Below are 13,581 nucleotides of genomic sequence, written 5' to 3' on the forward strand. Positions count from 1 at the left end.
CCTCAGGAATAATTCAAATAGATCAAATTACCTATTTGTCTAAAGTTTAAAAGATCTCTTTCATAAAACTACCTAAATTGCCTACACAAGAAACTTAAGATTTTAAGTTAACCAAATATATTGTTTTTTACTCTGTCGGTTCCTTCTATATTATCAGTGTTTTAGAAAGTATGTCCCCAATTTGAGAACATTTGAATATTTATCCACATTTCCTGTGTGTTTTGGTTTTAATGTTGTGCAGTAATTCTTTTTTTTTTTTAATTTTTTAAATGTTTATTTATTTTTGAGAGAGAGAGTGAGTTCAAGTGGGGTAGGGGAGACACAGACTCTGAAACAGGCTCCAGGCCCTGAGCTGTCAGCACAGAGCCCAGTTTGGGGCTCAAGCCCACGGACCACGAAATCATGACCAGAGCTGAAGTTGGACGCTTAACCAACTGAGCCACTCAGGCGCCCCTTAATGTCGTACCGTAATTCTTTAGTTCATCTGGAATTATCTAATTCTTTAGTTCATCTGGAATTATCTTGTTAACTATTTAGATGATAATCCGGCCCTGCTAATTTGCATTGCAGCCTTTATCTATGCAATGTTAAGTGTTCTAGAATCTGTTTCTGCTCTCTTCTATTGATATGTAAATTATTTTCCATACTGTGTGTTTAAATATTGTAACTGTCCTAAGCACCTTGAGATGTGAAAATCACTAAATGTTCATGCTTGTAATATGTGAGTAAATGCTGCCTGATCCACACTAAAGATGTATGATTTTAAACTGCTGAGAACAAGAATTTATTTAATGTATGATCTAGCCACATATTTTTGTGCCAAATTGTGTTTTCTAAAAAGGAGGGATAAATAGAAAAATTACCAATACTCACAGTTTTATACTTGTGAACATGACTTTCAGATCTGTCATTTGGGTTATGGACGTCTTTCAGAAGGAAAAAAATAATGAAAGCATTGATTAAATGGATTTACCATTGAAGGTGGTACAAAAGTCAAGTGAACTAGGTACTAGTAAAGAGTTTTTACAATTTATTGAAGAAAGCTATTTGTGGAGTAGATCTAGAAATATTTAACTTTTGAACCATATCATATGGTTAATAAAGTATTTTCAAATGTATTCTCTAATAAAATGAATCTTTTATTTTCACTAATCTAGTTTGTTTCTGTTTTCCAGATATTGTTTTGTGTTTGCTTTGGGATACCTCACAGTGTGCCAAATTACTAGAGTCTATATCTTTGATTATGGACAATATTCTGCTGATTTTTCAGGGTAAGAGTAAAACTTTGATTCAGTAGCCTGTTTTATCTACTGTCACGTTGGTGGAAGGACAGCCTATGGTTGCATTTAGTAGTTCTAATGAAAAGCTATTGACACACGTTTTTGTTGAAAATTCCTCTATGAGCTGAGACGTTTTCTTCATGTAAAGTGGCCCTTTGTAGTGCTTATAAGTCACAAAAATAACCTGTCCTTTTAAGTTGACTTCTATAAAATCTCCAAATGTGTAGCAATTGAATTTGTCGTATGGCATTCTGATCTTGAAAGCATTTCCTAATTTTACAGAAATGTCTGCCATCAGTTATAACTGTTGAAAACCATCCCCTTCAGCCTGTATCCTTGAGTCTCTTTCTTTGATCTCTTGAGCGAATCCCTTTTGTACCGTCATTCACCAGCTTCTCTGTAAGATCTGGTCGCTTCTGCTTCTTAACAGCCCCTGACACTTTTCTTGGGGCCAGAGGTCCTCTGCATTTCCTAGAGCAGGCATTTGAATATGTATTTTGGTTGCGTGCATTTTCACTTTCATGGAACGTTCTGCTTTCTTATGTCTGCGCTCGACTGAGTAGTGGAAAGAACTTCTGGCTTTTTTGTTCCTTCAAAGGGGTCGTGGTCTAGTTGCTCCATGGTACTCTTCGTCCTGCAACGAGCTGATGATGAAATGTCCATTCCAAAATAAACACAGGCCGATCCTTAAGGACTGACTTGCTTACCATCCTCACAAAGGGACCTCTGCTAAGGATAAGCAAAGTCGAAAAAACAAAGTATGTCATGGCATCTCTGAAAAAAAGTTACTCAACATTAGAAATGGACCAAATTTGTATGAGCTTAGAGAAAAATTACTGCTATGAAACAAGAGAATTCTAGAAGTTGAAATGTTCTTTTTCTCCTTAATGGGATTCAAGTAGATTTTACTTTTTTAAAACAGATTAAAAAAATAGATTTGGATGAAAGGAGATCGCATGCAAAAGAACAAACAAATCAAGCCGAAACACACTGATTAAATACACTTTACAAACTAGTTAAATTAGCAATATATTGGGTAGAATAGAGAAATATACCCGGAATTCAGAAAAGGAGAATAGAAGCTGGCGGTCTAGCTTATAAATAATAGATATTCTTGGACAAAAAGAGCTAATGGATGGAATCAGTAAACATATTGGGCACTGAAAATCTTCACGAACTTGAAGGTGTAAGCCCGGTCACACGTTGTCATTAGGGTATGAGAGTAGGACCTAGTTGTGAATGTTTACAAGAGTCAAGATCACTTAGACAGTTTAATCTTCCTGGGAACAGTTACCCTACTGTTCATCGCGGTATCCGTAGTGTTTACCACATGGTGACATTGAATAAACCCTTACTGGATCAATAATAATAATACCTCAGTTAAGAGGAAAGTAGAAAATACAGTGAGAAAAATGGGGGAAAACAACAAACACAGAGTAGAAAACCTGAGCAGTGCAGGCAAAGCTGTGCTATCCAAGATAAGTTCAGAGCTTACTGGGGCACCTTGGGTGGCTCAGTGGGTTCAGCATCCGACTTCAGCTCAAGTCACGATCTCGTGGTTCGTGGGTTCGAGCCCCGCGTTGGGCCTTGTGCTGACAGCTCAGAGTCTGGAGCCTGCCTCAGATTCTGTCTCTCTCTCTGTCTCTCTCTGCCCCTCCTCTGCTCACGCTCTGTCTCTCTCTTTCTCTTTCAAAAATAAACATTAAAAAAAAAAAATCAGAGCGTTAGTGCTTGTGTTACAGTGAATGAAGAATGAATGAATTAAGCCTTTAGTACGAAATAGAAACAAAAAGAATACTCTTGACTAATTTAGTTTATGCATGTAGATAACAGAAATGTGAACATTAGCAGCTAGAAGTTAATACTGTAAAATCACGAATTTTCAAATGGCCTTCTTCAGTGCTAGGACACTGTAGCCACGTTCCAGGGACGCTAAGCAGGTGAGGCTGTCCCCTCTAGTCTCACTTCAGCCACAACTGCTCTGTTTTTCTAGCTTATATTTTGGGATTCCACATATATTTCATTTAACAAATATTGTGCTGCTTATATTTTTAAACTGCCAGATTTTTATTTATTTTTTTTAAATTTTTTTTTTTTTTTTAGTGTTTATTTATTCTTGAGACAGAGACAGAATGTGAACAGGGATGGGGCAGAGAGAGAGGGAGACACAGAATCTGAAACAGGCTCCAGGCTCTGCACTGTCAGCACAGAGCCCGACGCAGGGCTCGAACCCACGAACTGTGAGATCACGACCTGAGCTGAAGTCGGACGCTTAACCGACTGAGCCACCCAGGCGCCCCTAAACTGCCAGATTTAAAAAACAGTCTAACATAGCCAAATTGAGTTCATTGATGCGGTTCTTGTGAGTACAGATTTGCGTGACACAGTGTTTACTGGGCCCTCACAACTGCTCTTTTGGTTGATCTAGTCATCACCTTTCTGATTTCTCAAACCTGACATTCTAAACTTGTTACTGTCTAGCTGGAGATAGGCTAACACTGTTAAAACAGCATAATTTCAGTGGCTTAACATAATACGTGTTTATTTCTCAGCCACCTTGATGGTCCACTGAATAGGGAGCCTTTGCTTCACACAGTCATTTAGGGAAGCTTCTTTCTTAGGGCTTCACCTCCGTCAGCATCTCTGGAATCCTTTTTTTTATTAAAAGGATTATTTTTAATGTGTATTTTAGAGAGAGAGAGCGCACAAGTAGGGGACGGGCAGGGAGAGAGGGAGACACAGAATCCGAAGCAGGCTCCAGGCTCTGAGCTGTCAGCACAGAGCCCCATGCAGGGCTTGAACCCACGACCCATGAGATCATGCCCTGAGCCTAAGTTGGCAGCTAAACCACCTGAGCCCCCAGGTGCCCCTGGAATTCTCTTGATTATGCTGATGGAGACGCTATTGGGGAGCAAAGGGAGAGCATGCTTCCTCACCACTGCTGCTCACCCCCGATTGGAAAAGACTGCTTATGTGGCCCACAAATTAGAGGGTAGTTTGCAGTAAGAGCAAAATGCGTGTTTAAAAATAGCTTTATATGGTGTGGCTTTATTTTGCTGAAATGTAAAATTTCATTTAAAAAATTTTTTTTAATGTTTATTCATTTTTGAGAGAGACAGAGCATGAGTAGGGTAGGAGCAGAGAGAGAGGGAGACAAAATCCGAAGCAGGCTCCAGGCTCCGAGCTGTCAGCACAGAGCCCAACGCGGGGCTCGAACTCTTGAACCATGAGATGTGACCTGAGCCAAAGTCAGATGCTCAACCAACTGAGCCACCCAGGCGCCCCTAAAATTTCACTTAAATACTTAAATATAATTTACAAATGTTTAAGTATGTGGAAGAAAAACAACATAGCATTTTAAACATAAACCTGATACAAAACTCCTAGTTTAATGTGTAATTTTTATCCATTAGGAGGAGACATTTGATCATCATCAGTAAACTGATAAAGATTAGGCAGAGACAAATTAGCTGAAAGAGGCCTTCTGGGAGAATGAAGCTGAAGGGCTTTTTTTCTTATTGGACACAGGACAGAGAAGAAGCCATCTAGAGGCAGACTTTCCCCTTAATGAAATATTTAGGCGTTTAGAAGCCTTGAGTGTGTTATAATACAAGCAGAAAAGATCCTAACTTGAACCAAATTAGAGTAAATATCCAACATGTTGGGCGTCTGAAGAAGATAGAGTTGAATAAAGTGGCCATCCTTTGTCCTGAACTGTGCTGTTGCCTTGAAGCTGGCAGCACAGGAGGTGGAACCAGGCTCTTGCTGAGGAACCGCATGGGAACTCTTCCGTCCGGGGCAGTCTTTCTTGCCTGAGGCACAGGAAACTGATATTGTGCATGTATATGAGTGTGAACATCTGTGTGTTTGGGGTGGGGAGTTGGACATGAGTTCAAGATACATTTGAAATGTTGATCAGATTAAAGGGACTCGTTTCTTAACAGAAGTTTCTTTTTGCAGAAAGGTCGAAAACCACTGTAGTCTTGACTTTCGTGGTAGCCTTAGAAAATAGAGGAGACATTAAAATAATTAAATAACTTCCCTTTAGATTAGCAATAACCAGTCAGCAAGTATAATAAAGGATCCTAGCTTCACAAGCAATGAAAACCATGACGATGTCTATCTGAGAATACACGTAAGAAGAAATGCACAGGACCTCAGTGTAGAAAACTGCAAAACTTTACTGTAGGATATAAAAGAACCCTAACGGGAGAAATATCTTGTTATTCAGACGGTAAAATTCAATATTATAAAGATGGGAATTCCTCTCAAGTTAATCTGTAGGTGTAATGCAGTTCAAGGTGGGGTTTTGAGGGAAATTAGATGAATTGAAAAGTTCCTCTAGAAGTAGAAATGCTCGAGAGGAGCAATTTCAGTACAAAACACACTCCTGTTTGTAAAGTAGCCGTCATTTAACTGTTACAGGACTGACATGGGAGTAGATAACACAGTGAAGCCAGAGGAGAGAAGCAGACCCATTGATCCAAGAAATACAGGGACGGAATAGAAACGGTGGGAGAATAGATCCGTGGGGAAAGCCCTTCTCGATTATTAAGTAAATGGTGTTGAGACAAAAGGAAGGTGACTGCTTTCCTTCTATGTAGGTAAAGAACTTGTAGACGGAAGTTAAGAGCAAAGTTGTGTTGCAGAAAGGTAATGAGTTCTGATTGGAGTATGTTGACTTTTGAAGGGGTAGCTGAATACAGCCACCAAAAGAGATGTACAGGACATAATTTTCCATTCAAATTAAGGCTGTGTTTTAGAGCTAACCACGTGGTATCAGATGCTCAGCAGACGTTTCATCACTGCTTACTCCCGTGTGTTCGTTCAGCTACGATTTATGGAGCACACGCTCTACCTTTTGCGAGGTGCTCAGTACTTTTGTAAGTGACAGTCCTGTCCAGCATAAGGGACAGACCGTTTGGTCTAAGAGCTACAGGTGCGATTGTCGCACGCACTCCTAGAAAGCCTCGTTTGAGTCTGATTGTGGATTCTCTGTGCCGCGTGCCGAGCTCTGGAAGGCCTCTCGCTCTCATCTCCCTCCTCTCACGCTGTGCCCGGTAACTGTGTTGCAAGTGGGATGGATGTAAATTATTCAGCCCGACCGCTAAACGGCAGTGTTCCATTGACCCTGTTTCGTCCCGTGGGAGCATCTCCCACACCTTGACCTACATTTGTTTGGAGGAAACATTCTGTCTGGCCGCTACTAACGTAGGTCGAGTTACCAAGAGTAGACGGGCTAATCTGTGGCTTGATTTGTCTGGTTTCTGCCCTCCGCAGGCCTTTTCTACCGTTACATCCGTTCACAGAGCAGCGTGCTTTAATGAGATTTATCAGAAGTCTTCGGTTTTCTTAGGACTCTGAGCCCTCACGGTGTGTGCCCGGCTCTGCCCCACAGCCCCGTCCCGGCTGCCTTCCTCAGTCGTCTGATGCCCACGGCCCTGCTCTCCTGTCAGTACATTTGCCTTTGCGCCCAGTCCGTTCCCTGTGCTCAGGGCTCCCTTCCTGTCCAGCCATCGGTGCCTGTCCACCACAGCTAATCTTACGGGCCCAGATGACAGGACTCCAATTCGAGGTTTTCCCCTGGGTTTGAATTTTCTGTCGTCCCTGCACGCCTTTCTTCGGATGTCTCGTTTGGCTCATGACACTTTTTTATATAGTTATTCACATACCTGTTCATCTCCTGTTTTAGTGAGAAAGCCTCATTAGAGACTGCACTTTACGGCTAATTACCGTGTCCCTCCAGGGCCTTGTGCTTTAGTAGCAAATCCACTGTTTAGTAAAGAAGGTTTTATCAAACATTTGCTGTCTCTCAGATACCGTTCGAGGTATTTGTTATACTGCTGCATTGTTTAATCCACCCAGTGTTACTTTTATCGTTTTTTAGATAATAACTTGGAGGGGGGCTGACATAGCTTCCCAGTCTTCCAAATTGATCAGTGGTGGGGTCAGGATTTAAGTGGGGTTTTCTGACTCTTGTCCCGCTGCCTGTTCACTGCCCACATCTCCACCCGAGTGTCCAGGAGGCAGCTCGCACTGGACACGCCTGAAACAGACTCCCCGATGCCCTCTCTGCCCCTCCTGTGATCCTTCTCCCTTGCCTCCGTCCTTCTGCGTGGTTGCTCTGGTCAAAAACCTTGGCAGCATCGGGGCTCAAGCCCTGCCTCGTATCCATTGTCAGACCGCCGGCCGATCCTGTCGTCTTTACAGTCACATGATGGCCAGGCTCCATATCAGACCACACGTGTTATCACCCTGGTCTGAGCCACCACCCTCTCCTGCCCACTTATCCCCCTGCGGCTCCTCAGTCTTTTTTTAAGAAGTTTGGTTTTTTCATTTTAAGTGTATTTATTTTGAGAGAGAGAGAGGGTGTGAGCAGGGGAGGGGCAGAGAGAGAGAGAGAGAGAGAGAATCCCAGGCAGCCTCCATGCTGTCCGTGCAGAGCCTGACATGGGGGCTTGAACTCATGAACTGTGAGATCATGACTTAAACCGAAACCAAGAGTCTGACGCTCAACTGACAGAGCCACCCAGGCACCCCTCCTCAGTCTTTTCAGCCCAGAGTCAGAATTCACCCATTTTTTAAAATTTTTTTTAAATGTTTATTTATTTTTGAGACAGAGTGAGACAGAGCATGAACGGGGGAGGAGCAGAGAGAGGGGGAGACACAGAATCCAAAGCAGGCTCCAGGCTCTGAGCGGTCAGCACAGAGCCTGACGCGGGGCTTGAACCCATGGACCGTGAGATCACGACCTGAGCTGAAGTCAGAAGTTCAACCGACTGAGCCTCCCAGGAGCCTCTAGAATTCACCCATTTAACACCAAGTTGCTTCCGTGCGGAAACCCTCCCTCGCGTGGGTCACTCAGCTCCAGAGCCTGCTGGGCCTGACCCTGACCGCTGCCCCTGCATGTCCCCATCCTCCCCCTGCACCTCCTCTCATCCCACCAGTGGCCTTCTGTCTCCCCACGTGCTAGTCACGCTTCTGTTGAGCTGCTGTTGAACTGCTTTCCTCCTTCCTGAACATTCTTACCCCTTCAGGCTGCTCTCTGCCTCGTTCTCACTTGAAATGTCACCTTCAGGGTGAGGCCAGGTCTCCTCCCTCCTCCCCCCACCCTGCTCTGTGCCTGCGCTCAGCACTTGGCAGCATCTGGCGTAGGATGCGTTCACCTGTTGACTGCTTCATTATCTCTCTCTGTCCGATGCACCGTGAGGTCCGCGGCACCGAGAACTTCACCTTGTGCACGGTTGTGTCTCCAGCATCTGGTTTCTTGTAGGTGCTTGTTAGATACCTGTTTCTGAACGAGGGAGTAAAGTGAACGAATGAACGAGGCTCAGAAACCCGTGGCCCTCTCCGTGATGACTCACTGTGTTTTCTTTGGCATTCGGTATGTGGGGCTTATTTTGGCCTCGGTGGGTTTTGCTGTTTGTGGAGGAAAGAGAGGACCACACTGGAGAGCTGACAGTTGGGCTCTGTTGTCAGGTGACTTGCACCCAGTGGCAAGCTGACCTTTGACCCGGCAGGTGCTTGCGGTTGCTTTGTCGCATCCATGTATGTAGATGGCGCTAGAGATAGCCTCTCCTGGAGGTAATGGGCAATTGAGGCAGCGACTGTTCTTTTCAGCATTCAGTTTCTTTTTTATTTATTTTTAATTTTTTTTAATGTTTATTTGTTTTTGAGAGAGGGAGAGAGAGAGACAGAGCATGAGTGGGGGAGGGGCAGAGAGAGAGGGAGACACAGAATCCGAAGCAGGCTCCAGGCTCCGAGCTGTCGGCACAGAGCCCGACGTGGGGCTCGAACCCACAAAGAGATCATGACCTGAGCCGAAGTCGGACGCTCAACCAACTGAGCCACCCAGGTGCTCCTCAGCATTCAGTTTCTAATAATGTTGAACTACAGCTGAATTGTACTGTATGAAAGAACTAAACCAACTATTCTCATTATCTGTAGAGACAAAAAAATGTATGTAAGTGTTTTTTAAATTTTTGTATCCTTTTGTTTTTTAAATTTCAAGAAGTGTAGAGCTTTTAGTTCTTATAGCAGGTAGGGTTTTGTTTTCCTTGTTTAATATTACCTGAAACTGTCTCGTCGGCTGAAGTATTTCTCCTGAAACGTTAGATTCCACGTTTCTGCACATTCCTAGCCGAGTGCCACGGGGAGTGAATCTGTGTACTTCCACCTAAATACAGTGATGTCATCATGTGGAAGGTACAGGTACCTCTGTCTGCAGCCCTGAGCTCCCCTGTTGGAGATCCTGAGGCCGTCCACCCCCTCCCTCCTCCATCCCTGACTCTGCCACAGGGAAGGCAGAGGGTCTCTTTTGAAATTTTTTATATATATTTTTTAAAAATTTTTATTTAACGTTTATGTATTATTTTTGAGACAGAGCATGAGCGAGGAAGGGGCAGAGAGAGGAGACACACAGAATCCGAAGCAGGCTCCAGGCTCCGAGCTGTCGGCACAGAGCCCGACATGGGTCTTGAACCCGTGAACCGTGAGATCGTGACCTGAGCCGAAGTCGGACGCTCAACTGACTGAGCCACCCAGGCGCCCCTCAGAGGGTCTTTCTGATTCGTGTCAGGTGATCTCAGACTTCCTAGGACCCTGGAAGCGATTAGCATTTGGAGACCCCAGTAGATGCGAAGTCAGCAAGTAGTTAAAATGTCAGTAAAGGTCTAAGTGAAATCATGTGTGAGTCACTGAAACAGGTATTTGTGAACAGAGTGCCCTCTCAAGAAGACCCACAGCAGGTACTCTCTGAGAACAGTGGAGTTGTTTTCGTTTGCAAGTGTTTTCTCCACACCCTGGTTCTGCTGTAACGAGGTAAAGTTGGTCCTGCTCTGGTCGGCTTCCTGGTCAGGCACATGGCCCATGTTGGCCTCACGTGTCCATTTCCCCCTCTGGTTTACTTTTCTCAGCTCTCAGTGATCTGTTCATGCCTTGCTGAACTTTTACTGTAGTACTGGCTTACTTTCACTTATAACCCACTCCTTTTGAGTCTCTCTGTGCTACTTCTGCCTTCTAGCATTTTACTGTCACATTCACCACCCCCTGACCCCACCCCGTGACAGGTTGGACCAGAGACATTGGAACTGCCACCCGTTTAAAACCAAAGGGAATAGTCGGGGCTAACCATCACCAGTAAAGGGAACAAAAAGATGCCGAGACGTTTTTGCAAACCAGTCGGTCCTTTGAACCCGTGTATATGTCTAGTGCCCCAGGTGCAGAGATAAATAAGTCGGCGTTCCTGGTGTTCAGTGGCCCAGGATTTTTCGTGGTGACAGGAAAGCAAACAGAAAAATGACAAACAGTACGGTAAATGCTTTCAAGCACAGATGAGAATGGACAGGCTAGAGGGAGTCCGACCAACCTGTAGAAGGAGTAAGAGATCTTGACCGGACGCTTAGAGGACTCCGTTTATTTAGTGTTTCTAAAACATTTACTCAGCACCTCTCTTGTGCTAGGCACTGTGGGTTCAGTGGTGAAAAAGACTGTTGGTTCCTTACCTCGTGGACTTTCTGGAGAGGAAAGACAGATTTTAAACCAACAATGAAACAGCCACGAACGTGAAAATATCTTGGAGGAGGAAAACGAGAAGCTGAGGTTAAGTGACGGGCGAGTGTGGGCATTGTGGCAGAGGGGCTTGAGGTAGAGCTGTCCACGGGCCTCTTGGGCAAAGTGATTCCTCAGCCGTCCTTGCAAAAACAGTTCAGGAAGGGACTAAGTGGAGGGAGCAGCATTTGGAAAGATCCTGGGGCATTCAGCCCTGTCACATTCACCACCATGAGGGCTTTCACAAGCCATCCTGCAGCCTGCACGGCACATAGCACAGGACTTGCATGGGGAGGCCAGGTGGCCAGGGCACAAGGAGGGCATGCACTCACAAAGCACATATTTGCATTTTTGGAACATCTTATATATACACACCTAGCAGTTTGTCATTGAGTTGATTTTTTTTTTTTTTTAAGTAAGCTTCACGCGCGGCGTGGAGCCAAGCGTGGGGCTTGAACTCAGGACCCTGAGATCAAGACCTGAACTGAGTTCAAGCGTCAGATGCTTAGCCAACTGAGCCATCCAGGCACCCCGTCACTGAGTTGATAAATTTAATAATTATTTTATCAGTGGTTTTTATTATGACTTGAGGTGAAATGGGAATTAGCATTTAGAACTGAAGAGTATTATATAATTCTTTGCTGAGCTATATTATGAAGAGAACTTAGGCAGGATGAGAAAAATGATTCTTTTCCCCCAAGGAAGTGGAAATCATTATTTTTGCAATCCTCGGAGGCACATAAAACATCCCGAAAGCTAAAACGGCAGCTGGGTGTTCAGAGAAGCCTGGGGGATAGGCTGGCTGAGGGATCATTTCCTGAGAGTGAGTTGCGTTCACATAGGAGCTGACTTTTAAGGGAGCCCACGGGGAATCTCCTCCCTTCTGCACTTTGAGAGCACCTGCCATCTGACAGGTTTTTCTCTTCTGAGATCTTGCCTGTTAGGTGAGGAGAATGAGCTGTAAGTCCTCAGGGGTCTGGGTCTGTGTGTCGCATTGCTCCTGAATGCCTGAAGGCATTCTCCTTTTTTTAGGTGTTGAAGGATGCTCGTGTTTGGCCACGGGTAGAGGTGATGCTGACCGGTCTCGTGCTCTGAGCAGTGGGGACAGGTAGAAGGCACGGGGTCTCTGTGGCGGAGTCTGAGCCGCCTCCTGCCGCATGTGGGCTGTGGGGCTGGCCTTCCTGAAGGCCTTTCCTTGGCTGCACATACCTCCGAGCCTGAGCTCACCCTCTGCCTCTCGGCAAAACGCGATTTTCTGGTTTTAGTGGAATATTCCAAAACTATAAATAAATAACTTGTGATTAATTGTTCTTTGATACAAACGTCAGTAAGCTACCGTAATAAAGGATAAAGATGTATCCCGGTGGTTTTTTTTTTTAACATGGATTTATTTATTTTTCCTTTCCAAGGTATCCATTCAATTAGAGATTACAAAACAGGGGGAAAATATTGCCGTTTTCTTAGTTGTAACATGACTTAAAGCCCTCGGTAACGTGCAGTTAGGTGCTATCTCGGGGGTGGCTCTCCCAGACCCTTGGTCCCTGGGCCCTAGACCAGTGAGGTGGACCTTGTCCTGTTTCTTCGTGCCCCATCTCTTCTGTTTTGTTCTACGTTTCTCACCCGGTCTACCTTAATTTTCTACCTATTCCCCTTTTCCCAACTCATTTTTCACCTTTAAGTCAGCCGAGCCAGAGGGCAGCAGTGTGGCTGTTGAAAAGTCAAGATCGGGAAGCCAGGGCCCAGCCTGATGCCTGCCTTCGCCTCCCTCTGGCCCCACGTCCTAGCGCTCCTAGTGCGTGAGGGAGGAGGCGGGTGGTGATGCTCACGCAGGGCCTCGCGGGGGATGAGCATGCGTTTCTCTCCCTCCCTTGCTTCCTCCTTTCCTCCTTGCCTCCCTTCTTTCTTCCCTTCCTCCTTTCTTTTCTCTTTTTCTCTCTCTGCCTGTCTCTTTCCCTTTTCGTTTCTTCACTCTCTCTCTTCCTTCCCTCCCTGCCCTGTTTCCTTCCTTCCTTCCTTCCTTCCTTCCTGCCTGCCTGCCTGCCTGCCTGCCTTTTAAAGCAAGGGAGAAGCCCTAACTCCCTTAGCCCCTATACCTTCCCCAAACATAGCAGCCCTTGAATTCTCTCTTTGAAATCCCTTGGAGGTCTTTTTTTTTTTTTTTTAATGTTAAAAAGTGTCAGGATTTTGTGATTGCATAAGTGGAATAAACTCTTTTTTCTTTTTTTAAGAAATATAATTTATTGTCAACTTGGTTTCCATACAACACCAGGTGCTCATCCCAACAAGTGCCCTCCTCCCTGCCCATCACCCAGTCCCCCCCCCCCCCCCATCAACCCTTAGGTTGTTCTCTGTATTTAAGAGTCTCTTATGGTTTGCCTCCCTCCCTCTCTGTTTGTAACTTTTTTTCCCCCATGGTCTTCTGTTAAGTTTCTTAGGATCCACATATGAGTGAAAACATATGGGATCTGTCTTTCTCTGCCTGACTTATTTCACTTAGCATAATACCCTACAGTTCATCCACGTTGCTGCAAACGGCAGGGTTTCATTCTTTCTCATTGCCAAGTAATATTCCATTGTATATATAAACCACATCTTCTCTAATACGTCATCAGTATTATTTTAAATTTCTCCTTTTAAATATTTATTTTTTTTATTCTATTACAGCCCAATGATGATAATTACCCAGAAGATCACTAGTTTGGCTTATGAAATTCATGATGGTAAGAATTTAGAAATTAACTTTTCATCACCG

General features: G+C 44.6%; 1 protein-coding gene across 2 annotated transcripts in view; it reads left to right on the plus strand.

Annotated features, from left to right (window-relative positions):
• The window catches only part of MBOAT2 (membrane bound O-acyltransferase domain containing 2), a 124,868-nt gene that overhangs the window by 86,133 nt on the left and 25,154 nt on the right, over positions 1–13,581 (plus strand). The window contains exons 4-5 of one of the 2 annotated variants that reach the window (XM_019452572.2): positions 1,176–1,271; positions 13,494–13,549. In XM_019452572.2, the coding sequence (XP_019308117.2) occupies positions 1,176–1,271; positions 13,494–13,549 (152 nt within the window). The remainder of the gene's footprint in view (positions 1–1,175; positions 1,272–13,493; positions 13,550–13,581) is intronic. The other variant, XM_053891171.1, reaches the window with a different exon arrangement.

The sequence above is a fragment of the Panthera pardus genome, unplaced genomic scaffold (genome assembly GCF_024362965.1).
Source record: "Panthera pardus isolate Hobbes unplaced genomic scaffold, ASM2436296v1 HiC_scaffold_26, whole genome shotgun sequence".
NCBI lineage: Eukaryota > Metazoa > Chordata > Mammalia > Carnivora > Felidae > Panthera > Panthera pardus.